Consider the following 19,355-nt stretch of genomic DNA (forward strand, 5'->3'; position numbering starts at 1 on the left):
GTAATAGGTTGGTCAGAGAGGCTGGGGACTTTTCAGCCTTGAAGACACTCAAAACTCAACTGGACACATTCCCAAGGAACCTTCTCTATTTGAGATGGAGTGGTTGAACTCCAGAGGTCTCTGCCAACCTCATTTTGTGATCCTATACACAGTCTCAGAGAGATAAGACAGTGTAAGAAGAAACAAGTTACAGAGGGGAAAATGCTTCTCTCAGAGGAGTTTGTGCTCTCCTCTAACAGGAACAATGCAGTGGCACACAGACAGAACTCATCATTTGGCAGAAACAACAAACATTAAATAAAAAAAATTTTGTCACCTGAACCTAGCACTTCTGGGTCTGAGGCCAGCAGAGAAGTCAAGTGCACTTGAGGGAGTTTGTTAGAGTGTAATTGCTCTCTTTTATAACCTGTGTGAACCCCAAAGCCATGGTTTTACAATCACTTGGCCCGTCCTTGGGCTGGATCATGAGCAGAAATCTGACCCTGCAACTCCTGGCATCTTCCTTGCAGTGACACATGTGGCTGGGAACATCACTTTTCACACAGGTTGGCTATTTGCTCTAGGTCACCACACAGCTGCACAACTGCTGGCATATGGGAGGTGTGAAGACAAGGCTAGGGGCACAACCTGTCCTCCCAATAGCAGCTGCATTTGACACTGGCTGCAGAAATACAGCCTGAAGTCATTCAAATAAATACAGAAAATCAGCACACAGTGAAGACATGAAAAGTGGTGAGTTATGTACAACCTGTAACATTCCACTGAACTATTAGGCACACTCTTCTCTTTAAAGAAACTCTAAAATTACAGCTTTTCCACCAACCAGAAGACATAAATCAAATTACATTTCTGTTTACAGAAGCATGATTTTTATGGGTTTTTAAAAATATCTTCTGTTTTTAACATTGCCCTGGAAATACAGAATTCAGCTGTTACTAATGATGTGTGCCTATTTTGACTCAATGAAAACTTTTCAGAAAAAGTTGTGAAGAATAACGAATAATGAATGATTTTCAACATAGTTATGTGAAATCCATCTGAGCACACAGGTTTTTAAAATCTGATCAGCCAGCTGCACACCTGACACTGAAAATGCTACTCCAAACTAACTGCTTCAGACAACAGTCTGCAACACTTTTTCTCCAGAAGACACAGGAAGCATCTCAGTTCCAAATGTGAAGTGATTTGCTCTCTGCAGGCTGACTGGCAAGCCTTCCCCCACCATATCCTGCTTTAACACTGAGGCTTGGAGACACGGAATTGCTCCTGTTTCCAGCAGCACACCCGCCAGCTGCTTTCAGAGTCTCGCTGACGCCACTTCCCTGCCAGAAATATCATCCCTAGCACAAGATGAGGGACAGATTTTATGGGAGACAGTTCAGCTCTGTACCTTTTGGGCTTTGCAGATCAGAAGCATGAACTGTATTTATTGCTGTTTGTTTACACAACCAAATGCCACTCCACTGTTTACACAAACATTTTTCTAAATGTAAGCAGTTGTAAAACCACTACATGAGCTATTTTCAGGCTGCTAGGAACAGCTACACTACAAAAATAATGAACAGAGTGAAGGTTTTGAGGTAGGCATCTCTGGTTTAATCATATTCTGTGACTAACAAAGTGAAGAAGATCAAAGCCAGCTACAGGAGTTTTTTTGAAAGATACAACGTTTGGGGAGCTATGCCCTCCATGGATTTCCTTGGAGAGAAGAGCAGTGCCTTTAATAGATATGTAGGCAAGTCTAATTAGAGCTGCATGAAGTGACACTATCATCTTGTATAACCACCATGTTCTCCTATGGCTCCATCTGTTTGACTCAGTAAACCTTCACAAGAAATGACAATCCAAGGAACTTGCCTGAAGTGCAGAATTTTTAATGCTAAAAAGTGCCTTTTAATAGAAAGTTGGACTTTAAAGGGGAAGTACACACCAAATGAGAACATTACCTTGACAGCTGAGGTGCCAAAACTGCTCCCATGTGTCTTTGACACTGGAGATCCAGTCCCGTGAGAGGCCTGACAGACACTGCTCAGTTTGCTGGTTGGGCTCCCTGTGCAGCAGGAAATAAAGCACATGCTGGGTGAGGGCTAGGAGCAGGGCCACTGCTCACATGAAACCTCTTCTACCAAGGAACAGAACATTTCATTTCATCTGCATCCTCCACCAGGTACATCAGCAGGAACTGCCATGGGCACAAAACAGATCCACCACTGAATTTCCACCTGCAGAACCACGCCCCAGAGAAGCTGCTCTCCACCCACTGCTCTGTGTGCTGCAAGCAAATGCTCAGAACCTTCCTGGGTGGCTGAGGATATCAGCTACTGCTGCAAATATGTGCAATTAGGACAGATGCAAAGTCCTCTGCTGCCCAGAACCCACACTAGCCTTGGACACTGGCATGGAGGAAGGCTTGGAAAGAAAAGAAAGGTCACAAAAGGAGAGAGACAAAGTGAGGAGTAACAAGAGCAAGGCACAGAGTGAGGAAGGCAAAGGAAGAAACAGAAACAAGGAATGAACGCACAGAGTCATCTGTGGCAGATAGTCTTGAAAAATTACCAGACTGCCACATGTGCCACAGCACTGTCCTGGCCTCCAGGATGGATGGGGATCCAGTGGTGAACTTACCCTGCATTATCAGTGTGTGCACAAGATTGGTTTGGCAGTTTTGTTTGTTCAAGAGACACCAAAGCCATGGATTACATACATGAAAGCAAAAAACCAGTGTCTCACACAGTGGTACTATAATCCACACTGGAGTTTAGAAGTAAATAATCAGCCATTTCTGAGAAAAAGGACTTTGGGAAGGCTGGCTTTCAGAGAGTAAGATCTCATCCATTTTCTTAAATACAATCTACAGCATCATCAAAAATGCCCCAATGACTTTTTCTGTAATATACATTGTGCTCAACACAGCCCAGCTGCTGTTGCCAAAAAGTCAGTTCTACAGACCCTTCTGGACCCCCACACAGGATCTGGTGATAAGGCTCTCCCACAGCAAAGTTGTTTGGGGAGGGGAAAGTATCAGTTTTCTGCTCTGCCACTGATGTGATCTGACTCGTGCAGGATACAGGGGAGGCACAGGAGTGCAAGGAGGGAGACGCAGCAAGCAGCCTCTGCCAGGCCACTCTGCACATCTCCACTGTGGTGGGAAACTGCAGCTTTAACAGTAACTGCACTTTAACAATAACTGCACTAACACTTGTACATCCCAGCGATCTGGTGCATCTGCACATCCTCTCCTCCATGTACAAACCCCTACTAGAAGAACCCAAAAGTTACCCAAACCATGATAAACCACTTAGGCAGAGTCAGGCTGGAGGTAAAGAAGAAACAGAAAGTAAGAGGAAGAAATCCCCCAACCAAGTAAAAAAAAAAAAAAAAAAAAATTAATCAAACCCTATTGGTGAAACAGCACCAGTGTTATCAAGAAAGCATCAAAACATAGAAAATTCAGATACAGCTACAAAATTCCTATCAATTCCCTCTGTGATGAGGATAAAATGAACTTGACAGCTGTGTTCCCTCAGATAAAGGGAGGAAGCATAGGTAAAAACAATTTTTGTGTTTTCCAACCATGCACAGCAAATGGTTTGTTTTCCATGGATGCTGCCCTCCCTCACTTGGCCTGGGCATCCTGCTGAGATGCTGGGAAGCATGCACATACACAAACAAGTGTATTTTAAAACAGACAGCAGTTCTTGGCCATATATCATATCATATCATATATCACAACAAATAAATGACTTCTGAGGGACCTTTCCTCCACCACAACACAAAGATTACTGACTCCTCTATCCATCACCTGTGTCCTGCAGTTCGGCTCTCCCTGTGATCCCAGGCTTTTGTCACCACTGAGGGAATCCAATTAAGAGGAATCCAAACCAGCTGGAATTGGACCAGGTAGAAGATGAGAGCAGTAACAAAATCCATCACAGCTGTTCTCCTGGTAACCAGAGTCTCTGCATTTCAATACATCTGCTGTGCTCCACACTGGGACATAAGACTGATCTGCCAGTCACTGTGGCCTGTCCAAGCTCTTTGCCACATCTAAGCCAGCACTGTCACCCAACCACCTGTGCACTCTTTCTGTCCAAAGCTGTGCAGCACGGTCTATCTACATAACTTTCACCCCTTCCCTTTTCACCTGAAAAGAACAGGCTCTCTTTGAAGAGTTGTCTGTGAATTCAGGTTGGCTTTACACTGTGCTGTTTCCTAAAGTAAGCAATGCTCAAGTCTGAGATACCCTGAGCCATGCCCACAGGCCAGCTGTGCAAACCAACACCTTCCTCTTTCTCTGCTGAGCACTCTTCCACCTCCACGGGCTGAAACGCTGCTGTTGTTCTGATCATTTTAAAGGGACAAACCTGAAGGGGTAAGACTAACCACTGCCTTCTGTGGTCACACTACACACCTGTGCTTGTGGCTGCTGCTCCGACCGTCTGTCCAGGCTTGTCCACAATAAGATAGGGGTTATTGAGGACTGAGCTGGCAGAGCCTTGCTTCATGTGCACCGGAGTGGACGTTGGGGTACGAGGTAGCGGAGATGGACTAGGGGTCGATATTGGAGAACCTTAAGAAAAAAAGTCCAATGCTTCTAGCTTGTAAGTGTTGTCAGAACATAAAAACATGGTAATAGCAGTACTTCTGAAAATGGTTTAGAAAAGGAACGGCTTTTGAGGATGCATTTCCCAGCCTGAGTAAGGTCACAGGACTTGGAGAAGGAAAGAGGAGACAGAAGGAAGAAAAGGCACATAAAGCACTATGGCTCATACCTACCCTGGACATGCTCTGCCTACCAGGATAAGCAGGGCTCATAGGGAATTGAGAAGCCATCTGGTCCACCACCCCTGAATCCTGAGGGATATTAGTTATGCCATTCTCACTGCCAAGACTAGTGCATCCAAGGAGATGGAGAATGAGGGCTGAGCTCTCCTGCCCTTGTGCAGCCAAAGGTACAGGCACGCAAGAGTGGGAACTGAGAAGTTCCCCTAAAAAGGCTGCATGGAACAGCCTGGAGCAGCAGGAACACCCAAGTCCCTTCACTGCTCTCACTACAGCAGAAACCCTTGAAGTCAGTCTGTAAAATGGGCAGCTTCTGGGTAACATGGCCAGGAGAGAGAGAAACTAGAGAAGAAAAAAGATGCATGAAGAGGTAAACAAGAAATTCAGAGAAAAGGACTGATAAGGAAGTGAACAGAGAAGAGACAGCAGCAAACATCAAGCTTCACTTGCCTGTTAATCTACTTTCTTGGCAGTTATTGACAGCTAGAACATAAATGCTCATCAAATAAAATCCCCATGTCTTATAAACTGCTTTGAAATCTGAAAGGAGTAACCCTTCTCAGCAGACAGCAGAAAACATTTAAATATCAAAGATCAACAAAGAATAGTCCAAGGACTTTAGGAAAGATAGCATGGCTCCTGTAATTCCTGCTTTCTAGGAAGCTTTGGGAAAAGATCAAGAGAAAAGCTTATAAAGAAAGAATAAAGCACTTGGCACAGGTTCAAGTCTAAATCAACCTGAGTACAGTTTAAGGATGTCAAGGAACAATATTGAAATTTAATTAAAAAAACAAAACAAAACAACAAAACCAAAACATAACAGACCAAACACACTTTAAGAAAATTATCTGGGAGCAGATCACCAGAAATCACATGTACTGATAGCTGGTGCTTCATCCTCTCTACCTTGAACACCAGAAAATGAAGAACTGCAACAAGTGACCTTGCAGCTTCACAGCATGTGCCATGGTGAGCTGTATATTAATACTTTCTGATGTAAAACATCATCCAGTGACTGGCATCATACCCAGGCAGGGAAGGGACCACAAGTGGAATGAGCAAAGCAGCACTTTAGCCATGTTTGGTTCAGAAGCTGTCACACTGCCCACTGCAGCCAGCTGGCAATTTAATCCAACACAAGGCTGACTTTTGGAAGAAAAAGACCAAAGCTGCTCCATCTGATGCAATATGGCAAGCACAAGAGGGTCTGTTTGAGTCTACAAGGTTAGAACTAATTATTTGCCCACAAAACAAATTCTTCTTAATCCATCCCAGCTGTATGAAAGCAGGAGGGAGAAGAATGGCTTCTTTCAGCATAAAAATATTCCACATGGAGGATGTGTTTTTGCATGGGCCTTTCTATGGGTAGCAGTCCTTTTCAAGACTATCTATTTCATACTTAAAAGCTCTCAAGAACAGGGAAGAGAGAGAACAACTCATCCTGCTTTTCATCTGTTGTGAACCATTTCACACTTGTACTTTTTTTTCATTGAACATTAGGAAGTGTGCTTAGGTCCTTATTCTAGAGTTTCCTACTGTCTGATGCTCAAAGACTGGCAGAAAACCAAGGGACAGGCACAAAACAAGTCCAACTGGTTCACTCTCGTTTTCCAGGGGGAGGCACTGGGTAAGTAAACTAACATTCACCTGATACAATCTTGCAACTCATGGTGATAGGCTGGAAGGATTTTCCTGGTGACTCTGCAGGGCTTGGACTCTGACCTTGAGGCACTATTTTACAGCTAGCTGCAATGGGTTGAAAGGCTGAATTTCCATGAGAGCCAAAGGCAACTTTCTGTGTGGCTAACTTGGTGGGAGTCCGTTCTATCGAGGATGGCAGGGAATAAAACGCGGCATGTCTTTCGGTTTCAGCACTCCCAGAGAATCCTGATCAAAACAGGGAAAAGAACAGAAATACTTCTTAGGCTGGCACATCTGATTCCTTACTGTGCTTCTCTACACAAGCATAACTCAGGTATGACAAACACGTCCTTGAAGGAAGGAAGGAAGGAAAATCAACTGGTGGGAAGCATTGAACAGGGAGAAAGTGAGGGAGGGGATTGCTCCTGCACAGGCCTGCTGGATCTGCTGGACAAGAAGAATAAAATGATGGCATGCACAGCCTGTTCAGCTGTGGCAGGTGATCAGTCACTTCTTACACATTTTCTTGGATGCCCTTCCACTGATCAAAAGCTGCTGCTAGTTCCAAGTGCCCCTGGTTAGGGCTCCACAGGACTAAGGCTGGATCTCCTTAGTAGAGAATCTCGCAGTGCATTTTTTGGAGTAAGAGCTCAAGGGGAGCAGAGACTGCCTTTTGAGCTAGGCTGTGGAATCCACTTTATTTGGTGTAGAAGGAGATCAATTAACCTGGAGCTGCTGAGAGAAGCCTCTGCCTGTCAGTGTAAAAAGGAGGGAGGTTTACTTCCTTCCTGTTGGCTGTAGCACTGCTCACTTAAAGAATCATCCTGTTTGAATAAAAAACCTGTGTATTTAAAATCTGGTTGTATTTGGCCTTTCTTAGCCACAAGAAAAGACCACATTTAAACAGCAGACATTCTTCTTGCTGAGCCTGAACACCATCAGTGGCACCACAGTGCCTATCAGGAAGCACAACCATGCATGGCACCAACTTACAGCCACTCCTTGAACACAGGAGTGTGGGAATAAATCAAGAAAAGCATCAGACCATGCAGCATCTGACACTATTTTGAAATACAATGTGGCTGTGTCCAGGTTTCTCACACTGAAGAGTGTAACACACACCCTTGTATCTCAGCCCAGTTAACCAAGGTCTGTTGTGCAAGCCTCGACAGCGAGTGCTCCAGAAAACAAAGCTAAATGCCACCAGAGGCACAGCTCTTCCTCCTTCACACAAACTACAAATCCCAGCAGTGCCCAGGGGCCGGCTCTGCCTGTTCCAGGCAATCCAAGTGATGGTAAGGCCTCAGCTGCTGCCTCACTGCAATGGATCCTGACTTTCCTGATCTCTCAGGGGAAGGGGAGAATGAGACCCTGATGTGCAGAGATGCCATTGTCCCTCAGACAAACACACACAACATTTTCAGTCTCTATTCTCCACAGTAGAGTAACTACAGATACCTAGGGATTTTTGTTCCTTCATAGTCAGCTCATGTTAGGCACTAACATAGATAACTGAACACACCACTAGACCAATTCCTGAAATGTATACACAGTCTCCAAAACATTCAGAAACCTAAAAACTCCTCTGAAAGTAGCCTGCCACAGCCAAAACTGCAAGTACTACCCAACCACCTTTTTTCCAACTTCATCTGCTGTTCCTTACTCACTGTGTTTTAGCGAAACAGAGCCTGCTCAACAAACTTCAGATAAAAAACTCAAACAAAACCAAACCAAACTCCAAAACCATATCTATAACAATTTCTGAATCACATTTCAGAGGACATTAAGGGAAACAGGATCTGGGGTGAGCAACAAGCAGGTAGCATCTACAACCTTTAAGGCGTAAGAGCAATTAAGAGGAGGTATCCAGCAGAGCTGAAGTTCCAAGAACGTGCATTTCACTGACACCTATTGGCTTTACCTTTGTCCACAGAAGCATCTGGGCTGGAGTCCCTCAACTGTTTAATTGGTGAAGAAGCTTTGACTGGTGCTGGGATACTCAGTGGCAGAGATAAAGATGTAGGAACATCAGAAAGGTAAGACTCTGAAGACTGGGAGAAGAGATACTCCTCGCCAAGGGAATGCCTGTGTAGCTCCACATCCACTACCTTTCAAAAACAGGAGAAACCAATTATGCCTTTTAATTTTAATGTCTAAAATTAATTTCTCTCCCTTTGTTTCACCCAGCTCTATATAATATTTTCATCCTTTTCAGGGACAGTTTCCAAGGTCCATCAGTACTTGAGCTACAACAAAAATCTTGCAACACTGAACCCCCACAGTAAAACAGAACATCTTGGTCCAGGGGAAATCTGAACTGTAAACACTGGAAGGATTATGGAGCCTAGCTCTAAGCAACTCAATAAAGAAAGGACTTCATACTCCTGTAGGGACAGGCACAAAACTGAAGCCTGTCTTTTCTAGTAAAGCTTTGAGAATCACACCACATGATCTACTCTTCAAAAGTGTTCTTTAATAACAGTGGACATTTCACATTAATGTTTTCTCCACAAACTGAAAAGCTGAAGTAATGCGATTTCACCATAAAAATTTCCATTCATTACAGTACAGCAAGAGGAAAACAATATCAAGAAAACTTCAGAACTTTAGCAAATTATGGGTTATTAATGAATTTATTTATTTCAAGAGTTCATTTTCCATTAAAGTCCTGAATCTTGACAGATACAGAAACTTAGAAGCACTTAATATAGAAATGTAAAATTTCAACAGAACAGTTGGATGATCGCTTGAACTTAAATTCTTTATGTGTAAGCTGCAGCAGATCAGAATGCAAATCAGAACATTTCGTACCAAAAGCTTCACAAAGCAATAAAATTTAGAGCTCCAATACAAGCCAAGTTCTTTATGAAGGAAGAGCTGGAAACAGTCTCCCCTGAACCAGGAAAGAGAAACAACAACTGTTGTCATGATTAATGTCAAGGTGTCATAATCCTTTCATTCAACAAGAGAGCAAAATCTACATCCTAGAAATTGTAAAATCAAATGGGTCTGACTCTGTGACTAGCTCCATGCATCTTTTCTTTTAAAACATCTTTACGGGAATCAAACCCATCCCACAACCCCCTGACTCACCGTTTCTGCACCAAGTGTCTGCAGGCCTGTGTACGTCCTGTCCAGCTGGAAAAGACAATACAGTATATTAACCAGGGCAAAGCATTTTATTAGCTAGAATTTACAACACAAATTGTTTGAAAGAGGTTTCAAACTCTGCAAGTTGAACAGCAGTGAATCCAAAATGTTGAGGTCATAAGGTTAGAAATCTGTGTGCTCTGAGAAGTGCCCTCCCATGGCAAAAAATTCAGCCATGACCCAAGGCCCATACTAAAGTGGAAAGGAGCAAAACAGCTGAAGGAAATGAGATTGTTGAGGGACTATTTCCATCTAAGAGGAGTCCTCAAGCAGTGTCTTTTTTTTTTATTCCTGATGTCAATATAAGGAAATAATTGACTTTTCAACTGACCAGCACAAAGGCTGTGTTTACACTGTATTTTTTGATTAAGTAAGTGTTCACACCAAGCCATCAGCTGGTAAAGAGGCTGGGATAACACCCCAGAGGCACCTGTAAGACACCTGCGGAAGCAGCTGGGTTTGAGAGGTGAAGGATGTGCCAGAGCTCAGGGGCACATGGGGTGCCAGGCACAGAGGGGGCTCAGCTCACCCTATGCCCTCACAGCAGCCACAGGCTCAGTGTGAGAACAGCAAAGATTTGCTGATGTGAGATCCTGTGTGCCATGGACTGGCTCAGTTTTCTTCTGTAGGCTGAGCTTCCTTCACCATCCATCACAGTGTTAATAATTTCTCCCCAAATATATTTTACTCACCATTTACATTAAATGTCCCTAAGATGCAGGGGAATATTTTCAACCTCCTCTACCATCTATATTTAGGTTGCAATGAGGTACCTTATTTAGCATGAAATTCATTAATACAGGCAGAGTTCAAATAAAATTAACACTGCTCAAAGAAACAGGAGAGTAACCCAACTCAGGACTTAAGTCCACTAATGCCAGGGACTACTAATTAAAAGGAAAACGAGCTGTGGCCTAGTTTTCCAGGACTGCTGCATACTAGAAGCCCTGAGTGCTGCAGGGGTGAATGAGCTGCAAAAGGGAGCTCTCTTCAAAGGGAATAGGGAATCTCAGCCCTCCCTGCCCTCTTCAACAACAAAGATAATCATTAGCTGATGAGTGCCTGTGCTGAAGGAACAGAACAGACATGGCAGGCACTTTACTAGCAGAAGGACAGCCCTGAAGCACCCTGTTAGGTTAAAGCCAGTGAAAACATGATAAAAATCTCAAACTGTAGGGTAAAAACAGGTGAACACTGCTACTCTGGGCACACAGCTCCAGCTGCTGCATCAGCTCCATAGAGCCAAGGTAAGAGGTTTTCCTGGATCTGTTCTGATTCTTTAGCTCAAATATTCATGTGAAAATAACCACCAGGACACTCATAACACAGAGAGGCAAAAGCACAGGCAGAGCCTCTTCTAGATTATGCACGAGAGTTCATTTAAATGCCTTTCTCTGAAGTATTTTGTTCCAATACCTTCAAATTGTGTATGATATCAATCCTTTTGTTCTGGCTATCCTTGAAGTGTATCTGCACTCTCACTGGGAATTCTCCCCAGCCTCTCCTGGTCAGGTGAAACGGAGGTTCTCTGGAAACAAACAGTGATTACATTTTGATGCAGAAATGGTACAGCTTTCACCTCCCTCCTCTTCAGGAAGCCAAAGACTGTTCTTCTAGCTGACAGCTAAAGCTCTCTTCAGGTCTGCTATTCACCACAGAGAGTGTAATCACAGCAATGGGGATTTTATGGCTTTGACAGCTGAAAACATACTTTTTTCACTTTAGACAAAGGGACAGGGAAGAAAATGGTAAAACACTGTTGGATGAGACACGTGGGAAACAAGCATGGTGTTTTTAAAAAAGAAAACAAAAAAAGGGCTGTGCTATGTTAAATGAAAAACACTTGGTTAAAAAACCACAAGCCAGCTCACTGCAAGGTGAGCTTTCAATGCAGCATTTTGCAATCACTGCCTACTGCTCCCTATCTAGTAGCAAAAAGGCATATGCTCCATATAATATCAACAGAACAACACAGGGACAAGGAAAAGGTAATCACTGTCATTCTCCAAGCTGAAAAAGAAGGATCTGTAACATTTACTCTGTGTTTCAGCTTGTTATTGTAAATGCAAATATGATTTAAAAAAATGCAAGAGGTTAAAAGGCGATTTTTAATCCAGAACATTAATGCTCACTACGATGAATGGGACTGTAAAACCAGAAATCTATTAATCAGATGGGATTAAAAGAGAACACAACCAGCACTGACAACTGAGAAAGGCACAGAAAGACAGGACTCAAATGTAATTTGGTATGTTACTGAAGAAGTACAACAGAGTTTGCTTTCGTCCTGCTTAGGGTTGTCTTCTCAGAAACATTACTGAGCCATACTTATCTCAGGTAAGTTTTCCTGGAATTGCCTTTCAGTAGTTTAATTTTGTCAGAGATAAGTTGCCATTCTGTACCTAAGCAGCCCTTCCCACACTCCTCCCTCCAGGAGGCAGCTGAACATCCTGTGGAGAATAATTTCTCTGGGAAGACACCAACTATTTCCAAGGCACCCTCACTCAGTCTTGCCCAAGGAAAAAGGATGAAAGAGTGACAGGGCACTTTCCTGTAGCAGTCAGAAAGTAGTAGAGAGAACGTATCCCCCACCAGGGTGACAGCTTGGAAAACAGGGATAGAGGTCTGGGAGAGCACTGGGAAGATGCCTTGTTTCTGTAGCACAGCACCATTACATTGATGGGAAAATCTTCAATGCCACTGATGTCACACCACGGAGAAATATTCTGGATGGACTATTCATGCCTGAACACATGGAGCATTAAAAATATGGGCAAATCAGCTTTTGGAGATTTCTCTCTCTTTTCCACACTGGAATAGGTGGGTGGTAGAAAACACTTTGTTTAGCACCAGAAGCCTAACCTGAGCAGGAGACAGTGTATGTAACACACACAGGAGAGGCACAACCCACATGAATTGCATGAAATACAATAGCTGAATGCTTTTTCTCAGAAGGAAACTTAAAAAAAAAAACAAACAAAAAAAACAGGCCAACAACCTGTTTGGCACATTTGCTGCATAAAAAAACCTTATTTATTTTTACTACTATTTTGCAGTAAGCCAAGTTAAGCCAGAGGTTAAATACACACATGGAGTATTAAACCAGGAAAAGAAGTTATTAATTTTCTAAGAATGGTTTGCAAGAAGCTTGGCACTGTTAGGCTGGCAAGCACAGAGACTTAGAATAGTGACAGGAATAATTTCTTATTACCTCACTTCTACCAGGTCATTAGGTTTGTAACTGGGGTGGAGGAAGAACCAAACTTTCTTGACGAAATGATTTATGCTGGGTTCTCTCCGAGAGCCTCGGACGTACACCATCCATTTATGGGTTGACTGATCATTTTCTTCTCTCTTGTCAGGGGGAATGTACCTGGCAAAGAAATTAAATAACAAACACAAGATAAAAATCCCAAAGAGAAAAATACTGCAAAAAGTATTTCGGGAAAGATTAAGCAAAAGAATTGGGGATGTTAAAATGCCTGTGGGAACCTTGCCCCCTGAACATTTCTACTTGTTTGTCCTTACTCTGACAGTTCACCCAGGAACAGATACAGGTCCCATAATCTATTCTTCAGTTTCTAACACATTTCCTCTATTTTAATGCACAGCTGCCATATGACATTCACCCATTTAAATATTTGGCTTTTAATTAAGACGACTTAATTTTAACATTTTACCACTGTCAAATTCCTTATCCCATCCTATTCTGAGCTATCAAGAAGCAAAACCACACCAGAACACAACATCAACAACTCTGCTACCATAAATACAAAAGAATGCAATTCTTCTTATCATTTTTAAGCAACTTCAGTAAATTCTTACTTCTGGGTCCAGCCATAGTTAAGATCTTCAAGAAGCAATTCTGACTCTTAAATTCTGTCAGCACACGTCTGATATATTCTGTGCAAAAGACTGACTTGAGTACAGCAAGGAAGGAGAGCTAAAACCTGGAATTGTCCAGTTTCCTAAAACTAATGCCTTTCTTTACTAATTTCCTTGAAGATCAAAAGTTATACATATTTACCTGTCTTCTTCTCTTAAATGTAAAAAAAAGCTGTAAGAATTTATTTAGACGGTTCTGAACTTCCACAATTTCCCTCACTGTGGTTGGTGGCACTTTGTTCTCTTGGAGTTTTTCTTCTGTTTAAGAAGACCCCAGATTGTACCCATGGACACAGTGAAAAAGCCAAAACACTCAATTAGGACAACTTGCCTCTCCAAATTTTCAGGGGAAAACTTCTGACTTCTACCTGATCACAAAAGGCTGAAAGACTTCTCTTGAGAGAGAGATCTTAAAATCTCTGTACACACATAAATTTATAAACAAAATAACTACTAAAACACCTGATCCTTCTACAAAAAAACTCATGCTGAGACCAGAGGAGGGCTGCCTTGGGTACAGTGATTATTCAAGGGTAACAGCTCATATTGTGACAGCCTAGCAATTTCATTTGTCTCCTAATTGTAACTTTCTATTCAATTTAATCCTGAATAAAGGACCATCCCTCAGGCTCTGGATACTAACTTGGAGACGTTGCCAACCACAATCGTTTTCTTCACATAAAGTCGTGAAGTTTCATCATTTGACAGTCCGGCATTTCGTTGTCCTGGTTTTTGAGAGCTTGAAACACCCGAACTGTCCTGAGGGTAGGGGAAGAAAAAAAAAGGCAAACAAAAACCCAAACATTCCTCTTAAACATCATTTTGTTTGGTGCTAGAAAAGTAAGGTGTTGTTAAAAAACAACAAAAACCTGCATAAATGGAAGACCAACAAGGCATCATCCCTAAAAATACTTAAATTGCTCTCCAGGCACATTTAAGCAACTCAGGCATGTAACAATGCTACGCTCCCTGGTCAAAACACACTGCATGGCTTAACTGAGCAGACATGGTGTGACAACCCATGGAGCTGAGCCATGACTACAGCCTGGGTTTCAAAAGCACTGCCCCTGCACTATCAGAAATAAAACCAGGCATGGCTAGAATGGCACTGTGTTGGTATCAGGAACAAAGATCAATACCCCATGAGTGGGGGCTGAGAATCAGAATCTTTCTCATTCCCAGCCTCTGCTGCTCTGAGGGACTCTGGTGTTGCCTCAGTGATGAATTGATGCTGGACTTGAGACAGGAATTCAGCTCCATCTGAGCAGGGAGAGCAGCTATAACCTGTCACTGCCATCCAGGCAAACCCACAGATCCACAGGCAGGCCTTGGCACAATAAATCCAGCCACCCTGTAACACAACCCCAGCTATTAAGCAGTGGCCAAGTCTCCCAGTACAATGATCTGACCACTCACTATGTCAACACAAGTAGAAGTGTCTTTTGCACAGGACTGAGAGGCTTTTCCACAACCTGTTGGATGAAGTGTCTGGCTGGAGAGTAAGGGATTGCCATCCTCAAGTGAAGATAAGGAGAGCAGAGCAGCCCAGTGGATGCACTCCAGTGAGCACTCACCAGAGGAGGGTCAGTGGGAAGCACTGGATTCACTGAGGAACCACTCCCCCTCCTCTGCTAAGTCAGGGATGCCTCAAAGGGGAACAAGGAGTCACAGAAGGCTGGGATGGCTCCTGCTCCTCATCACTCCCTCAGCCTCCTCTGCATTTGTCAAAGATGCTATCCCCAAGCAATACAACTGCTCCAACCATCTATGCCCCCAGCACAGAAACAAGCTCTATTGGTCTGGTGGGTCCACATACTGTATGGCTCAGCTGCCTTCTGATACAGACCCAAGGCAGAGTTCCAGCAAACTGCAGCCCTGCTCTCAAGGGTGTCACACTGCTTAATGGAGGCAGAATCACTGCTCTTTCTGCCATGTATTAGAGCAACTTACACAGCTGCAGAATCCAGCCATATTCCCTGAGATATACCCAACCCTGGCTGTACTCCTCTGGCAGGCCTGACCACTTAAAGGAACTGAAGTATAACCTCATTTCACATTTCAGCTGCAGACACTGAGTGAGTCTCCCCAGTGATGCTACCTGCAGCCAACAGGTGAAGCATTTGTGTGGCTGCACAGTGAGACACAAAGGGAGGGACTGGATCCAAGTCAAACACAATCCCTCAAAAAAGCATGAGGGAACACTGACAGAATGCATTTTTACTTGGGTCAGACTGGTTCAGTTAAGCAAATGGTGGTAATCCACAACAGCAAGCAGCACCATCAAGAAAAAAACACCTGTACGGTCCCAAGCTGTGCACCCAGGCTCTACCAACTCACGCTGCCAGGTGAGCTAACCCTCCATTGTTACTGTATCCACTACAGGCTGCTGAGGAGGCCAAACCCCTCCAGTGGATCAACTGTTCTAAGCCATGCAGTCCCCATGGGCACCCAGAGCTAGGCAGCAGCATTACTTCCTGAAAACACAACTGGGAACGACACACACTGCTCTCCTCTGCAGGCTCTACCCTCCCAACCTGCCTTCTACCCGTACAGCAGAGCCCAAGTTCAGGCTGTGAAGCACCTCCTTCCCCAGAGGCTATGGCTGAGGGTGGCAGAGTTGTGCTGACCCCACCTGAGCCTGCTGAGATCGCTCTGGGCAGGACTGAGGTAAGAGGAGGTACCCATGTTACAGACACTTCAGTTGGCCTCACAGCAAAGCCAGGCTGAGGGAGTGGGAGCAAGCAGTTGGAGAGGGTAGGAAACACATCTTCAGCAAGGTGGGTGAAAACATGAAGAGCTCCTGGTGCCAGAACTGAGTCCTCAGAGCACACACCTCCAACAACGTGATCACCACTCGAGTTTTACTTTACCCGGCCAGCATTTCTGCTCTGTCTCTGGTCCAGGCTGTTTGTCAGCCGCTCGTCGGCGTCCAGATTGCCATTGTCCTTGTCCAGGAGAAAGTCATTGTGCTGAGAGAGAGTGTCACTCTCAGAGTGGTTGGCAGAGGGAGTGTCTGAGCCCTGGTTAGCTGGAGATGAAGATCTCGAGGGAGATTCCAAGAATTTCTTGATTGAAGGATGATTAAGAATTGTTGTGTCACACGACCTGGTCCCCTGCAACAAAGAAGTCAGGAAGATCTAGTCACTATTGCCCCTGGAAGATCTGGCCACTATTTCCCCAGGAAGATCTGGCCACTATTTCCCCAGGACAATCTGGCCACTATTTCCCCAGGACAATCTGGCCACTATTTCCCCAGGACAATCTGGCCACTATTGCCCCAGGAAGATCTGGCCACTATTTCCCCAGGAAGATCTGGCCACTATTTCCCCAGGACGATATGGCCACTATTTCCCCAAAGAGATCTGGACACTACTTCCCACAGCCCAGATAAAACCAAAGCTGTGCCAGAAGAGAAAAAAAATCAATGAATGAAGAAAGAGCAAATATTTAATCAGCTGCCCTGCAGGAAAAACACATGCTGCAGAAGATAAAAGCTTAAAATGGCTTTCAGAAACAGTATCCCAAACTGAATCTCTTCCTTCACATCTTTTGATCTCAGAAACCCACTGGGTTTTGGAAGGGAGGACTGCCCTCAACTACCTATAACATCCCTTGGAAAAAAGCCTCTTCCTATGCAGCCACCTCCAGTCTCACCACACACTGGAAGGCCACAGCTGCCTGGCTCTTGCAGGCAAGCAGTCAGTGCATCAGGCTCTTTAGCTCTGATACTCATTGGCAGCCTTGTCAACACCTATGAGGCAAGCTACACCCTGTCTGCTCCCAAAGCTTAACAGGGGATAAGTAATAATGTGCTTAGGCATGCTTGCAAACTTTCCTCAAAATGCACATCTTAGAGCTAATCTTAGATCCTCCTAAACCTGCAAGGGGGAGGACAGTGCAGGCAAGTATTCAAATTTTTTTTTTATTACTTTCTTTTTCTCTAGCATTTGCTTTTTCCCTCAGAAGTAAAACGAAAACTTTCATCAACTCAAAACAAGTGTCCCCTGGCCACTTCTTGACCCAGGCACCAGACCTCCCTGTCACCTGGGTTTGAGGATGAACCAAGGCAGCAGGAACCTCCCTGTGCAGCAGCCCAGCACTGGCAGCCTCCCTCCAGCTCCTGCAGCCACAGACTCACACCAGACTGGCACTGGCAGCTTTTCCTACAGGCAGCACCAGCTCTAAGAGACTTCTTCCTCCCTGCCCTAACTCCCCACATCAGCCAGGCTGGAACAATTATTCATGGGGTATGTCACAAAGGAAAACAAATCAAGAATCTGACTTGGGGTTTATTTGTTGCTTTGTTTGTTTTGTTACTGTTTTTGTTCAGGTTTTTCCCCGTTGCAGTTTTATTTTTAAACCACGTTAAGTTCCCTGATTCAGATTTCTGCCAACATGATTGAGGGGGAGGCAGATACCAGCATCACTACAGAGCAGCAGAACTGTCCTTGAGAAGTGGTAGCCAGAGAGGAGTTATAAACATTGTACCACCTCAGCCTGTAAAGGACCATTCCAGAACTTCCCTTCAAGTGTCCATTACATGCACAAGCAGAGCAATTACCAACTCTCAATCACCAGCTTTGGGAGAGTTAGAGCCATTTATCCAAGGGCAAGGACACACACAACCTGTCCAAAAAAACCCAAACCCAAATCGGACCCACACCAAGAACATCTTATTTTGTTTCACCTCTAGTCAAGTAAAATGATCAACATCTTGCCCAATAATTTTTGGAAAAACATAATAAAGCAAAATCATGAGGAAGCCCAAGCCTCAAAACTCAACAGCACTGGGTTTGAGAACTGTTTATATTTATGAGAACAGGTCAGGAACTTGCAAATCATCTTCCCAGAAGTTCTGAATTTAACTACGAAGACTCCTACTCTACCAGAAGCAGAAACAAGACAATCTTTCACTGCCTGGCCAAACATAGACAAGCCAAAATTAAAAATAGACAACAAAGAAAACTGAAGTCAGCAACCATTTCAAAATAAAAGAAAAATAATTTAACCTGTGTGCAAATCAGGACTTTTAGAAAAAAAATTTAAAATGTAATCAAAGATAGCTAGACTAGCCATAAACTCCTAAAAATACCAGGAAACTAAATAAAGCAAGCAGGCACCAGTAAGTTTTGTGAAGACCTCAAAACAACCACAAAATCCATTAATTCTGGAAAGTGTGAAAATCACCAAGGGAAAAAGTGAACACCCTGCATGGCAGAACAAGAAGAACAAGGAACAGTACAGCTTCTGCAAACACATGATGACAATGGATAAAGGCACTTAGAAAGATTAGAACTTAGGTCACATTCTTCAGCTGCCTACACAAAAACCAAAGGGGGCAGAGAGATCTCCAAGCCTCCCAAGGCTGCCACAGCCTTTTCCAACTCCAGCTGCTCAACTCAAGTTCACAGAAAGAAAAACAAGCTGAACCTTTTCTTTCTTACCTCACTCCAACTCCTCTGAAAAGCACAGAAGGAAAACCAGGAGTAGCATTGAAGAGAAATTCTTATGGGACTAGAGTGAAACCCATGTTTGCAGCACCCATCTACAGCCTCCAAAAATCACTGGCAATCAGATCAACTTGAATTGCAAAGATGGTAACAAAATGTCTACATTGGTAATGAACTACATGTAATTTGGGAGTCATGAACATCTGCAATTAGCAGTCATTAAGGACAGAGTGCTCAGAACTGGGGTTTAACTAATAGGGTTTGAGGTTTTTTAAACTTGTGAGTTTTTAATCACTCTGTGAAATGTCATTGATTTATCTCCTGCTTTACTGTTGCCATCAGCCTGTTCACCAACCCATTAACAGACTGACTGCCAGGGCAAAGGGAAGATGGTTTCACAGCACTGCCCAAGACTCAAGAAATCTTGAAATCTTTATTATTTTTCTT

At 43.7% G+C, this 19,355-nt stretch overlaps 1 protein-coding gene across 6 annotated transcripts in view; it reads right to left on the reverse strand.

Moving 5' to 3' along the window:
* YEATS2 (YEATS domain containing 2) overlaps window positions 1-19,355 on the reverse strand; it is a 48,440-nt gene that overhangs the window by 24,226 nt on the left and 4,859 nt on the right. For all 6 annotated transcript variants that reach the window (XR_008841187.1, XM_056498780.1, XM_056498782.1 and 3 more), the window contains exons 5-13: window positions 16,329-16,571; window positions 14,102-14,217; window positions 12,785-12,946; window positions 10,990-11,101; window positions 9,517-9,561; window positions 8,345-8,531; window positions 6,430-6,669; window positions 4,412-4,570; window positions 1,947-2,050 (exon numbers count right to left, since the gene is read on the reverse strand). Coding sequence is in view for 5 of the 6 variants with exons in the window: in XM_056498780.1 (XP_056354755.1) it covers window positions 1,947-2,050; window positions 4,412-4,570; window positions 6,430-6,669; window positions 8,345-8,531; window positions 9,517-9,561; window positions 10,990-11,101; window positions 12,785-12,946; window positions 14,102-14,217; window positions 16,329-16,571 (1,368 nt within the window). In the remaining variant the exon portion in view is untranslated. The remainder of the gene's footprint in view (window positions 1-1,946; window positions 2,051-4,411; window positions 4,571-6,429; window positions 6,670-8,344; window positions 8,532-9,516; window positions 9,562-10,989; window positions 11,102-12,784; window positions 12,947-14,101; window positions 14,218-16,328; window positions 16,572-19,355) is intronic.

This window comes from Oenanthe melanoleuca, chromosome 9 (assembly GCF_029582105.1).
Source record: "Oenanthe melanoleuca isolate GR-GAL-2019-014 chromosome 9, OMel1.0, whole genome shotgun sequence".
NCBI lineage: Eukaryota > Metazoa > Chordata > Aves > Passeriformes > Muscicapidae > Oenanthe > Oenanthe melanoleuca.